This window comes from Branchiostoma lanceolatum, chromosome 11 (assembly GCF_035083965.1).
Source record: "Branchiostoma lanceolatum isolate klBraLanc5 chromosome 11, klBraLanc5.hap2, whole genome shotgun sequence".
In the NCBI taxonomy this organism is placed as follows: Eukaryota; Metazoa; Chordata; class Leptocardii; order Amphioxiformes; family Branchiostomatidae; genus Branchiostoma; species Branchiostoma lanceolatum.
The window spans coordinates 3,881,606-3,894,619 of NC_089732.1; the positions used below are offsets into that span (position 1 = coordinate 3,881,606).

General features: G+C 44.5%; 1 protein-coding gene across 1 annotated transcript; it reads left to right on the top strand.

Moving 5' to 3' along the window:
• The first annotated feature begins 6,676 nt into the window (after positions 1-6,676).
• On the top strand, positions 6,677-11,660 carry LOC136444855 (cholecystokinin receptor-like). The gene is made up of 4 exons (XM_066442608.1): positions 6,677-7,870; positions 8,802-8,925; positions 9,974-10,630; positions 11,196-11,660. The coding sequence occupies exons 1-4, from the start codon at positions 7,386-7,388 to the stop codon at positions 11,442-11,444; spliced, it is 1,515 nt and encodes a 504-aa protein (XP_066298705.1). The 5' UTR covers positions 6,677-7,385; the 3' UTR covers positions 11,445-11,660.
• The last annotated feature ends 1,354 nt before the right edge of the window (positions 11,661-13,014 follow it).

Genomic DNA, 13,014 nt, shown 5'->3' on the forward strand with positions numbered 1-13,014 from the left:
ACCCCTTGGGATCCGCCATCTTGGATCGGTCATTTTGAAATTTTCAAAAATACTTTTTTTCCACTTATGACCCCAAAAAACACTAAAAATAGACTAGAAACATTAATCTAAATGTTTCTGGTAAAGAAAATGCCACGTAGTGAGGATTTTGAAGGCGAAAAAGCCTGTTGATACCTAAAATAGTGTAATGGTCCGCCATCTTGGATTTTGACTGATTACGTCATCAAATTAGCATAAATTATGAATATTAAATCATAAAAGTTACATCTAATTACATATGATGCTATACATGTAGGAAAACTAATGTGGTTGAGCAAGAAAACCTAAGAAATATCATTGTTTTAAAAAAATCAGTGATTTTTGCATAAAATGCCTTTCAGAAACCCGTTGCCATGGCAACACGAAAAATGAGAAACTCATACAATTTTCATAATATTGTTGCCAACCAAATTTGAGGAAAAGTCACCAAGTTTGGTTGTCCTAGCTTATGTCGTTCAGCATTTATACGATGTCAAAGTTGGCGCAGGCACTTTTAGCCCCCCCCCCCGTCTGGATAGGGTTAATAGTACTTATGGGCTCCGACACATTAGGCGGTAACATTTGTAGGTTGGCCCAGCAGGCTCGATCACCAGCCATCCTCCTCACATCCCTCCAGTTCAGGTTGACTGCTTGGAGGTCCCTCTCGATTGTCTGTCTGTAGTACATCCTGGAGCGACCTCTGTGCCTCTTTCCCGGTTGAGTCCAGTGTTTGAGTCTTTGTCTTTTTGTCTTTTTTTATTTCATTTCGCACAGGTAAAAGAATTTTACATACATATGACAGATCAATACACATAGTGCCGGGGAAGGTAGAGACCAATTTGGTCTATAATATTCCATCCCCATTTTTCAAACAGAATGAATTACAATAATAAATTAAGATATAGAGAAAAAAATAGCAACTTGATATTGTAACAAATAACAAATCGATAACTAATAATAACAATAACAAAAAACAAGAACTAAATTATTATATATAAAGAAACAATTACCTAACTGAACACAGAAAAATTACCAACTAAATAAGCAAGGAAACAATTCGATAAATAATAACGATGCAAATAACGTCCTCGAACTTCTCCTGAGTCTTGGTGATTTTAACGAGTGGACTCTAGAGTACATTAGCCGTACTATAAGTGGACTCCAGGGTACATTAGCTGTAATGGTTCTTCTCCTGATCTGCCGACAGTACGCCCGGCCGCCCGACCATGCACTCACAGGAATCTTCTGCGTATGTAATAGGGTACACTAGCTATCCCTTGTTATGTAACGTGAGTTCCCTGTGCATCTTGACCTAAGTTCATTGTACACTCAGACTGCCCCTGTTCTGTTCATGGAAAGGGGATTTTGCGTCTGAAGTAAAGGCGACTCAGATTGAAATTTGATGCCCCTTGTGCAGTAGAACTTCATACAATGCTGCCACATCCCATTCAGATGACAAACACTTGTTTTCTAGCATTCCGTGCGGAAAACGTATCCCCACTCTGATCCCTCAAGCCCCCCTCTCACTGGATCCGCGACACGCTGGCGGCATCGCTGCGGCCGATCGAATTGACAAATCCCTCAGCAAATTCCATTGACAAAAAAAGGAATCTTTTTCAGCTTTGTGTGTTTTGTTGTCATACTTGTACGTTTGGAATGATATTCCCATTATAAAGTCGAGGGTAACACAAATCCAGTTTAGGACGCAGCGACGCCGCCAGCGTGCCGCGGGTCCAGTGAGAGGGGGGCTTTACTCCCAGGTAGGAAGGAAAGGAGACCCGACCCCAGCGACCCCCCCCCCCCCCCAAGTGTGCGGGCGCACCTGTGCATCAGCATTTGGGCAGCAATCCCATCTAATGCATGCCTCGGTCCCCTTCACGGTGGCGGCAATTCAAGGAGTCATAGATGATAACAACAGGTTTTTCACGGTGATGATAAGTTCACGGTACAGAGGTGACCGTGAAAACAGTGAACATAAAGTTACAGCGAAAGAAACAAGAATTACGAGAGTCTTCTTCCAGGGCAGGGGTGGAGGGCAGGGGTGGAAGGAAGCAGTAATGATTTCCCTCGGGCGGTTATTTTGATAGTTGGGCGGTCCGGGCTCTGTTAACGGTTTACTAATGAGCACATGACTTTGGTCCAGAGGTTGGACGTGATACGGGTTCTCCTCTTCAATGATCCAGTTAAATAACTCCATTGAGACGACAGAAGTACACTACAGGGGACTTTCGCTTGATTACCTATATGTCCACGGAGAGCGAATGAAAATAACAAAGATAAATAACAGTAATTCTTGTCTGACAGGTCAGCTTTGTCTGGTATCCAGCCCTGTTATAGCTGAGTCTCTTTTATCCTTTCGGAAATTGAGTTGGGTGACCCGGTTGCTCTAATACAAATTATACACGTTCAATTTCAGAAGACTCAGATTATATGCCCTTCAACGGGCTTGAATAAGCGCCTACTGCTGCGTGTTATAAATCCCCCTCGCCAGTTCCTGCGTAGGTGCTATAATATCAACGCAATCACTGTGTGCAAAGTCTGTGTACAATCTTTGGTAGAGTTTCTATTTTTCAATTAACGACAGCAGTATACTACAGGGATGTTTGCATTCACGTAGCTCTATACTTAAATGGGATCGCAGAATGTTGGGTATTTTATTCATCTGAGTTCCTCCAGCTGACTCTTCTCAGTCGTGATTCCAAAACAAATTTCCACGCGCATCGCGCTATGTTACCGTCGTCGTTCCGTGTCGGTACCGGAGTACGAAGTCTCCAAGTCCTGATACAGCCGCGCTGGTCTCTAATTCCTGACATACATTTCAATTCTGCCAGATTAGCGACCCAGCGGAGCCGCTATGCCTCATTTACACGGCTCGCCGCATTTTTAAAAGCTTTCTGATTTCCTCAAACGAAGCTAGTTTGAAACTATTTCATCTAATTAAGGGTAATTCCCCTCCAAAGCCAGACACCAAACCCATTGATTGATTTCATGATATTTTTCAGCGACTCCCCGCCGATTTCATCTGTTTCTAATATGCCATGTTACGGGATAATCGCTTCTTAACCCGTCCGTGCGGCTCGGATGTCTTTCGATGATCAGCTTCTATAACGGCAACCGCGCACGCTGATCGCGGGTAATTGGGGAACGATGTGTAGTTGGAACACTTAGCGTGTTTAAGATGAAGTCACGGGTTTCCGATCTAGCCAATTTAAATTTCTTGCGATGTTACCTGCATGCAGCACAATCAGATGCGATTCCGAACCACCAGCTTTCTTTCAGACTCGCCGCCCTACAGAATGGGTCCAGGCACGTTTGTAGGCACATTGTAGGCCACATGGTGCAAAAAAGTAAATTTTTAAAGAAGAGTGGGGACGTAGGGGTGAGGGCTGAAGATCTAGAGCACTTAATGGCGGACCGTAGCGACTGGAAGAGGCTTGACTTAGTCCGGGCAACCCGCCCGACATGATGATGCTGAGTTGATGATGATTAAAAAAGGGGCCGCGTGCACAAAACTTTGATGAAAACAACTTGTGACAAGTTTGACAGTATAAAGTTAACATAGTGTAACTTGGCACTAAATGTACAGCTCATGACACACTCCATTCTAACGGCTGAATGAGCACGTCTTCTAAAGTTTCACTCTTGTTATTGTTCTTTGACTTTGAGAAATGGAAATGAGTCTGTAGTATTTGACCTTGCTGAATCTGTCTCTACATAATTCTATCAAATCGAAATTCATAATTCTATTAAATCGAAATTCCAAAAGAGCAATTATGTCAAAATCTTTCCACAAATCTCATTATAACATACCAGCAGAGTTCACCTTCACAGATTTGCGTGAGTGATTTATACTCAACTCATCATCAATAGAATCATTCGGGTTTAGTCTGCAGAGGTTGTACCAGGTCGCCTGAAACTCGAAAGATAACGCTCAACTACCTCGGGAAATCACTGGTAAATGTTTACAGACAAAAGGAAAACGACCGTAATTATCTTAACATCACAAAACCCGAATATTACAGAAAAAGTGGGGTCATTTGCCTTCCACTATCTCGGAAAAATAAATCGAAACCAATAAGTTAGAATTCAGTGTCAGTCGTTAGAGTAGTCACGTACTATACTGTTCATCATTGTCTGTTCGCCCTTGTTCATTTTTCTTGCACTTGCAATTAGGCTACGGGCAAGGACTTGCCATGAACTTTCAATTATAAACTTTCAATGTCACGCTGGGATATCTTGGCACTAGGCCTTGTCGGCAAACCTAGTATGAAGGTTAGACTTAACTATTTTGGGAAAATGTATAGGTGGGTTCAAGAACAGTGAAGGCAGATTGCTTCAACGGTTGTGAACATGATTAGATCTAGCAATCCTTGAAAAAATCCGGAGACTAAACTTTTGGAACACAACTTTGAATGATTAGGAGAACACTGGGCGTATTACTGCCGGAAATACCATCTAGAGTTCGCAGACCCGTCGACAGATTTTCGTCCTGTGCACGTTAACAGGGGCTTTACAACCTGTGGGACGATGATTTGAGCGGACCGATGAAGGAGACCTGTTAGTATAGTGTACAAGCCACTTAATTGCACAGCGGATTACCGTACACTCCTGTTAATTGGACGGACTCCCAAAATCCCAAACCGTTTCCCATTCACTCCATTGTTAGTGATTCCGCATATCTGCACGACGCATCGCCACCAATACCGGATAACTGCACCAAAATTTGTCAAACTTCGTCGAAAAGTTAACTAAAAAGGTGCGCTAAAATCGACAAACGCGGTACACATGAGCCGATACCTGCCTGTGTGTAAAGGCGCCATTGTAACTGTATCTGACGGGCCCGGCATACCGGCAGGTGTTCCCCACCACTGCGACAGGTTCTAACGAGGATTAATTGGTGCCGTCTGAACAGATCACCATGACACATCACAACAACACGGGACCCGTCTGGGGGATGTGCTGATGCCTTTGGCGTCTGCTGTAACATACCGGGCATACCGGGAACCACCTTACGCCCCCTCTCGCTGGACCCGCGGCACGCTGGCGGCGTTGCTGCTTCCTAAACTGGATTTGTGTTACCCTTGACTCTATCATGGGAATATCATTCAAAACGAAAAAGTATGACTAAAAAGACAAAAAATCAGACAAAGTTTAAAAAGATTCTTTTTTTTGTCTATGAAATTCGTTGAGTGCTTTGTCAATTCGATCGGCCGCAGCGACGACGCCGGCGTGCCGCGGGCCCAGTGTGAGGGGAGCTTTAGCTAGCACGTACCAGTAGAGACCCGTGTTCAGCCTCCATAGCAGACTCCAGCTGGTAGCTTTACAGTTGCGGTTTTAGGTGAGCACCGTACTCTTTCCGGAACATTAGCGCCTTACTAGCTCGCGGCAGATTGGACTGTGGCCAGTTCCCTTTTGGCTTAGAGGTGAACTTACACCTTGGGTGGATGATGATGACGAAAGAGTCATGATGGATATGTTGTTTTCAACATTTCCTGGTGTTGAAAATAACATTACAGGAAGTAAGTCAAAGCAAGTAAGTCAAAGCAATCAGAGAACAGTTGACTTACTGACTTTATTGACAGTCGAAAATCTGTAATATTGAGACGCTGGCAGCTCAGTCTGATAAAGAGGCATGTCCCTGCGAAGGATCAAAACTGATCTGCCTGGCGGACGGAATCTTGAAGTGGCGCCTTGTCAATTCACGTCTAATCCATCTTACCAATGCACTCTATCCCTCCATCCTATGCAAGTCACTCCCCAAATCCTAGAAACATTCCATTCAACCGCACCATCTGTACGGCAGGGATATTCTAGGCTCGAGTCCAACAGAAGTGACGTCACGTGAGCTACAGCTAGGCCAACTCAGCCGACCTGACTTGATTTAGAGCTTTAAAGAGCTTCTGAAAGACTTTGTTCAATCACGTTTGTTGCACTTCGGAGGGGGCGTTAATTCGTCGGTTACATGCACGCGGGAGCGTCATGTCTCAATCTCTTCATGGTACGACACCAACACACTTATGGAGAATGGTGGGGTTGATCCGGTGTGATTGGATGAAAACGCTAGTCGTGGAGAAGCCTCCTTGTAAAAGATATCTTACTTCACCTGAATAAAGGATGTCTGATTCATTCAACTTTGTTACATTTAGGGAGCAGCTACATGTAGTTAAGGCTCGTGTCTGACAGGTTTAACGTCATTGGAGCTACAGCTCAGTTCAGTCTGGTTGGGATAGCCCTGGCTAGATTAAAAGCTTTAAAGAGTTTCATTGTTCAATTACGTTTGTTGCACTCATCGTCCTTAGGAAGGGGCGTGAAGCTGTCTGTCAAATGTATAGGGGAGACCGGCACGAGACCAGCACACTTGCAGGGTAGGGGTAACCCGGTGCGATTGGCTGACAACGCGAGCCGCAGCCAAGCCACTTAACTAAATTAGTATAGAATTTACAACATCATACTTTACATCAATAGGAGGACTGAATTACTGCTATCAATGTTAGACTAATGTTTAGGCTCGATGTCCAACAGGAGTGACGTCACTTGAGCTACAGCTCAGCCAACCCTGGTTAGGAAAGCCCTGACTTGATTTAGATCTTACAAAAGTCTCTGAAATACAGCTCACAAGCGCAGTACATGTGTAACACTCATCAGGAGTGACGGGGGGAAGTTGGGAGGATTAAAGGACATCCACGTTCCAGACACCAGTAGGCGGAGCACGTGCACCTGTGAAATACGATGCGATTGCCGTGCCAGAGAAAATCATCTCATCCAAACACTCGACGAGTGAAGTAAGCCCAGCACCACACCTCGTACCGCTTCTGTCGTCCCCAGACAGTTGCCTGTGACATCTGACGGGAGACTTACGGCGGAAGTAGGAAGGATCACTGATGGAATTGCCAAGGAAAAGCTGTTAGCAGGCCGCAATCTAGCAGTACCAGCTGAGATCCCTTAAACATCGCCCTGATAGGTCATCGGCTGCCACTTTAGATCACGCATCACTAACTTTAGTTTAGTGCATGGGTTTACAGACACTTTTGTGAGGAAAAGACAAATTCTAGAGATATTTGCAGAGTGCGGCTGAACAGAATCTTATCCACACAAAAACTTCTGTATAGGTCTTGCAGTCAAAATCAACCTTTTTGTCAAAATCAAGTGGGATTGTTTCGAAACATTTTCACAAATAATTTCTAAGGTCGGTTCTCGTAAACCCCTTCCTCAGCCTCCATCAGTAAACCCCTTCCCCACCCTCCATCAGTATGCGACATCTACCCTTGTTACTACAGGTGGACTCTGTCGCACACGCCAGACATGGTCTCCCGGTAAGCTGGGCGGTCTACGTGAGATCACCCGCGCCTCTACCGTGATCACCGACCATGAGCAGCCTTCGTTGGGACCCGCCTCTACAGGAAAACTCGTCTTCCTTTGCAGACCACGGCGACACTCATGGCAACGCCTCCACTAACCCGCTCCAAGACTTTGAGTTTTCAGGTGCGGCCAGGTCGAACAATTCCTCCCTGGTGTACGTCGGTGCCTGGGCTATCCTGTACGACTTTCCCGAGATCGCCATCCCCACCCTGATAACGTACTCCATGACGTTCTCGTTTGGGGTCACCGGCAACGCCATGATTATCATCGCAGTGTTCCGGTACTGCTGCCTGAAGACGGCCACGAACTACCTGACCATGAGTCTGGCCGTGGCCGATCTGCTGGTGTCGCTCATCTGCGTGCCTTTCAAAACGGCCGAGCTGTTCATGTCGTCCTGGCCGCTAGGGGGCGTGATGTGCAAGCTCCTGAACTACATCCGTGTGGTGACCACACTGGCGTCGATTCTGACCCTGACCGCCATTTCTTTGGAAAGGTGAGTGGAGCAAATTATTTGTCCCTTTGGGCCAACTTCTGCTACTTACCATTCAGCCTCTAAAATCGCTCTCCCCAACATATTTGACCTTTACAAAAGCACAAGCCTCCGGATAAAATTGCTTTTTCGTCTTAGAAAATTTGACTAAAGCGCACCTGCTAAATTCTTGAGCATACTTGACCTTTAAGAAGAGTAGGGCACTTTGTGATAAGAACTGCTTTTTCGCCTGACTAGCCATGTTAAATGCTGTTATTGCACCATCACGGTTGTGGAAATCGTTTTCTTCAACATACTTAACCTTCAGAAAACAGTAACCTTTAGAAGAATAGCTTCCCTTGCGTCTCAAAGATCTTACCTGCTTAGAAAATTGCTCTCTTGACAAACGTAACCTCGAAAAGACTGAACCTTAAGATGAAGCTGCCTTTTTCTTTGACTAGCCGTCATACACACTTTTGTTATACATCATTACAATTAAATGGAGAAAATCGCTTTCTTTAACAGAACATTCTTAACATTGATAAGATTAAAGCCTTAAAGGTCCTCTATGTTGTTTCTGGCGCAAAGTTGAAAAAGATTCTTATGAATAAATCTTAACGTTAGTGACACGTTCAACCACCTTTCAGCATAATTTTGGTATGAATAACGTTTTACAGTAACTGATGAACTGTAAACAGGCACCCCACTGGGCAGGCCAGTGGTCACCATCTGATGATCTATGGCCATGCATGTGTTGGCCGTTGGAGGATCATAGTTTTAAACATATTTGTATGGTGTGATGATGTTGTAGCATCACTCCCTGGTCATTGATTTTCAATTCTATAGGGCTGATCTAACTAGATATGTAAAGAAATGATCGAAAAATCTACTTTCTGTTTCACCTCAAGTTGTATAGAGGATATTTACGTACTGCGTTGTTTGCCGCTGTCCGTAGGTGGTACGTGGTTATCCGGCCGATGCACGCCCGTTCGGTGTGCACCCCTGGCTGGGCGTATCGCGTCATCGCCGGTGTGTGGGTGCTGTCACTGTCACTCAGCGCGCCCACACTTTATGCACAGGTAAGAAAACCCATCCCTGTACCCTAAAATAACTATAATGCTACTTACTAATGGTTCGAACGGGGAATTAGAGAGGCACGGCGTACCTTGTCATCGCCGCGACATCGCCTGTGTGTGGGTGCTGTCGCTGTCACTCAACGCGCCTACTCTTTATGCGCAGGTAAGAAAACACATCCCTGTACCCTAGAAGAACTAGAAATGCTACTTACTAAAGCTCCATTCTCACTGGAACCGCAACACGTTGGCGACCTCGCTGCGACCGGACAATTTGACAAAGTTTTCAACGAAATTCATCGATTAAAAAAAACACGAATATTTTCAGTAATACGCTTTGTGTGTTTCTCTGTCTCTTTAGTCAAACCTGTATATGTTGAATGATATTCTCATCATCAAGTCAAGGGTAACACGAATCCAATTTAGTTCGCGGCGATGCCGCCAACGTGTCGCGGATTCAGTGAGATAGGGGCTTAAGAGTTAGAAGCACTGTACGGCCTATGGCTAAGCGTCGAACTTTCCGACAGTTCCGGAACATCCTGTTCTTCAGGCAACGATAAAACTGTTACTGGTGTGTCTGTTAGGCTAAAACAGTAACTTCAAAGCACTATGGTAGGTCACACGCAGTTCGGAAATTCCAACCGGACACATCTGTTTTTGTAAGTCTTTAAACATGAAACATATGTCTGGATCTGTACGGATATGCAGCTTGTACTCTCAAACCTGGTGTGTTACGCCATGAGACGGTCCACCGGGTATGTAGTACAAACAAACAAAAATGCAAACAACGTATGTGTTTTTCAATCCAATTTGATTTAATTGAATTTATTGTAGAATAAATTTGGCAGTCGTTTGCGTTGTGTCGTGTTGTGTTGTGTTGTGTTGTCTTGAGTTGTATTGTAAAATTTGTTATATTGTGCCTCAGCTTTGTCCTTCGATGTTTCGACCTTTTGATAGTACCATTTGCCAAATATCTGACGTTTCCTGTTATTGCATTCTCTATGTCCTTGAGTCAAGGTTTCCACGAATGAACAATGCACCCATTCAATTTCAGCGGCTGGTAGGCTACAAGTGGCCGGTGGGTGGTACCATCTACCACTGCCAAGAAAAGTGGCCTCAGCCGTCATTCTACGAGGTCTTCTCTGTCTACTTCGCGGCCCTCATATTCCTCCCTATGCTTATCATGCTGGTCGCCTACAGCTCAACGATATACAAGCTGTGGTTCAGCACGCAAACCATTCAGCGGGACTTCGACATCGGGTCCTGCAACGTTTGCTCAAGGGTGTCCAGAGAACATTCCCAAACGCCGAAAACCGGCCGAACTACGCCGAGTTCTGCTGACAAGACCCGAACCACGCCGAGTTCTGCCGACAAGACCCGAACGAGTCCGATCTCGACCGAAGTCGCCATTACGTCCCCCAGCATGGAGGAAGACAAAAACCTAACGAACAGCGCCAGAAAAAAGCCGATCCGTTTTCTCTTCGACAGGGAAACCGTGCAGAGATATCTCGATCAGGGGAACGATGTAGTCAAGTCGTATAGAAACGGGACGCCGCCGTTCTCGAAGAGGAAAACGCGACCTAGCGACACGTTACCAATCCCCCTAACCGCTAGATCTAGTACCTCAGTAGAGGCTGGACGACGGAACGTCCGCAGACAAGTGCAGGGGACAGTCTCCAACTTTCAAGAGATCATCCGCGAACGCAAACAGGTATGGTCATTTTCTGTTTTCCTTTGGGATGAGAGTTCAGTGCACTTACTGTATTTTTCATTATCCATATATTTAATTGTCTTTTTGAATATTCCCCATTAACTACTAGTACTGATCACCATACACCTCAAGTTCTAAAATAGGACAAAAATAGAATCAATGTACTGTATATATTATACCTTCATCAACCTTTCCATCTTTGTTGTTCCGTTTCAGGTAGTGCCCATAATGTTGACTGTAGTTCCCCTGTTCCTGATGCGCCCTCTTCTGGAGTTTAGGACACCTTAACTACTAGTACTAACCACAATACACCTCAAGTTTTATAAAAGACAAGTGTACTGTTTTTGCCATACCTTCATCAACGTTTCCATTTGTGTCGTCCCGTTCCAGGTAGTGCGCATGATGTTGACAGTAGTTCCCCTGTTCCTGGTGTACCCCTTCTGCATGGAGTTTAGGACTCCTTTAACTACTAATACTAACCACCTCAAGTTTTATACAGGACAAATGTACTGTTTATGCCGATTCCTGTTTATACCATACCTTCATCTTTGTTGTCCCTGTCCAGGTAGTGCGCATGATGCTGACAGTGGTCCTCCTGTTCCTGGTGTGTTGGGGCCCGCACGTCGTGCTGAGCGTGCTGGTGACGTTCGGTGTGGTTAACAAGTTCACCCGGGAGGTGTACGCCATGCGCATCGCCTTCCGTCTGCTGACCTACCTGAACAGCTGCCTCAACCCGATCTGCTACAACTTCATGTCCAAGATGTTCCGCCGCAGCTTCAAGAAACTCCTGCCGTGTTGCTGCAAGTCTTCCTAAGAATATTCATTTGACATTTTGAATGTATACTCCTGTAACAATGTTTTGCAAATTACTGAGATGCTGCAAGTGTGCATGGACATTTTTGTAACATACAGGACACATTAGAAATGATTTTCCCCATGTCTTCATGTCTAAAAGGTTCCGCAGCAGCTTCAAGAAACTCCTGCCGTGTTGCTGCAAGTCTTCCTAAGAACATGTACATTTTGAATACATACAGGACACACTGACAATTGCATCCTCCTGCAACAATGTCTTGTAAACTGCTGTGATAAAAAAAAAATTGCAAGTGTTCGTGAGAACATGGACATTTTTGTAAACATCACTTTAGGAATGATTCTCCCGTGCCCATAAAGTTCCGCTGGAGCTTTAAGAGACTCTTGCCGTAAGAACATATTATTAAACATTTTGTAAACGTTTTGTCCAGCATATTTCGGCGATGCTTGAAAAGACTCACGTCGTGTTGCTGCAACTGTTAATAAAACATGCACATTTTGTAAACGGTTTTTATACACTTTCAAGGTCAGGTAGTTTCAGTGGATTTCAAGCCACTCCTGCGGCGTTGCTGCCCGCTTACCTGTAATGACAATGCCGAGAACTTGGAACAATGTAATACAGCGATACAGACACAGATAGCTTTGTGTTGTATAGCTAGTGATCAGTACAATGCTGTAATGCTGGAATTAACTTGACCTTTGGCTCATTGTACGCCTCAATGTGTGATGTCGTCGGTATCAATGAAAGTACCCAAACCTCTCTACAAATCACTGTATGATACCATCATAGTGTGCTAACGCGTGTAAATGTGTCTATTGTTACAATAACTATGCTATTTTAGGGAGAGGCCGAGAAGGACAATGGGTGCGAGACCAGGGTGAAATTGCCATATAAGGTTTCCAAACAATACGTTTAAGTAGTTTACTGAATGTGTCAATAATTCCAACAACACCCAATCCATACTTTTAAAAAACCTTTGTTGGTAAATATGTGCATGCGTGTGTACAGTCATAGGTCTTCTTCGTCTCTTCCTAAGGTTGTGCGGGTCCATCTAGAAACATTGATGATTGTAACTTGTGTAACTTAACTATGTTTCATGGGAAGCAAACAAACAAACAAACAAGCATAACCACGGTTTGCATCAATCTATACGTGTGGAAGTAATCTAATACGTGTGGAAGTAATCTATTACTCTGCTTGAGTGTATGCTAGATTATTCAAGGGTTTCATATGAAGATGACAAAACGTTGGACCTCAGAGACTGCACGGCCAGTGTAGAAAACCACACAATACGATTGTGACAATGAGTGATACCGAGACGGAGCTATCGACTAAAGTGCTTTTCAGTTTATAATAATTCACAGTCGAATGTAATCAGAAAGCTTGTTGACTACCAATGGAGCTTATACACTCATCTCCATAGGTTTAAACTTGGTAAAGAACGAAAACAAAACTTTACGACCTTAGGTCATGTGCATGTTAGGGCAATAAGGCGCAAAATGTTGACCTTTGCTCTGGAGTCTTCCACGGACGTAAAGCTCCGTAACCTAGCCGTGCCCTTGCCCTCTACTCC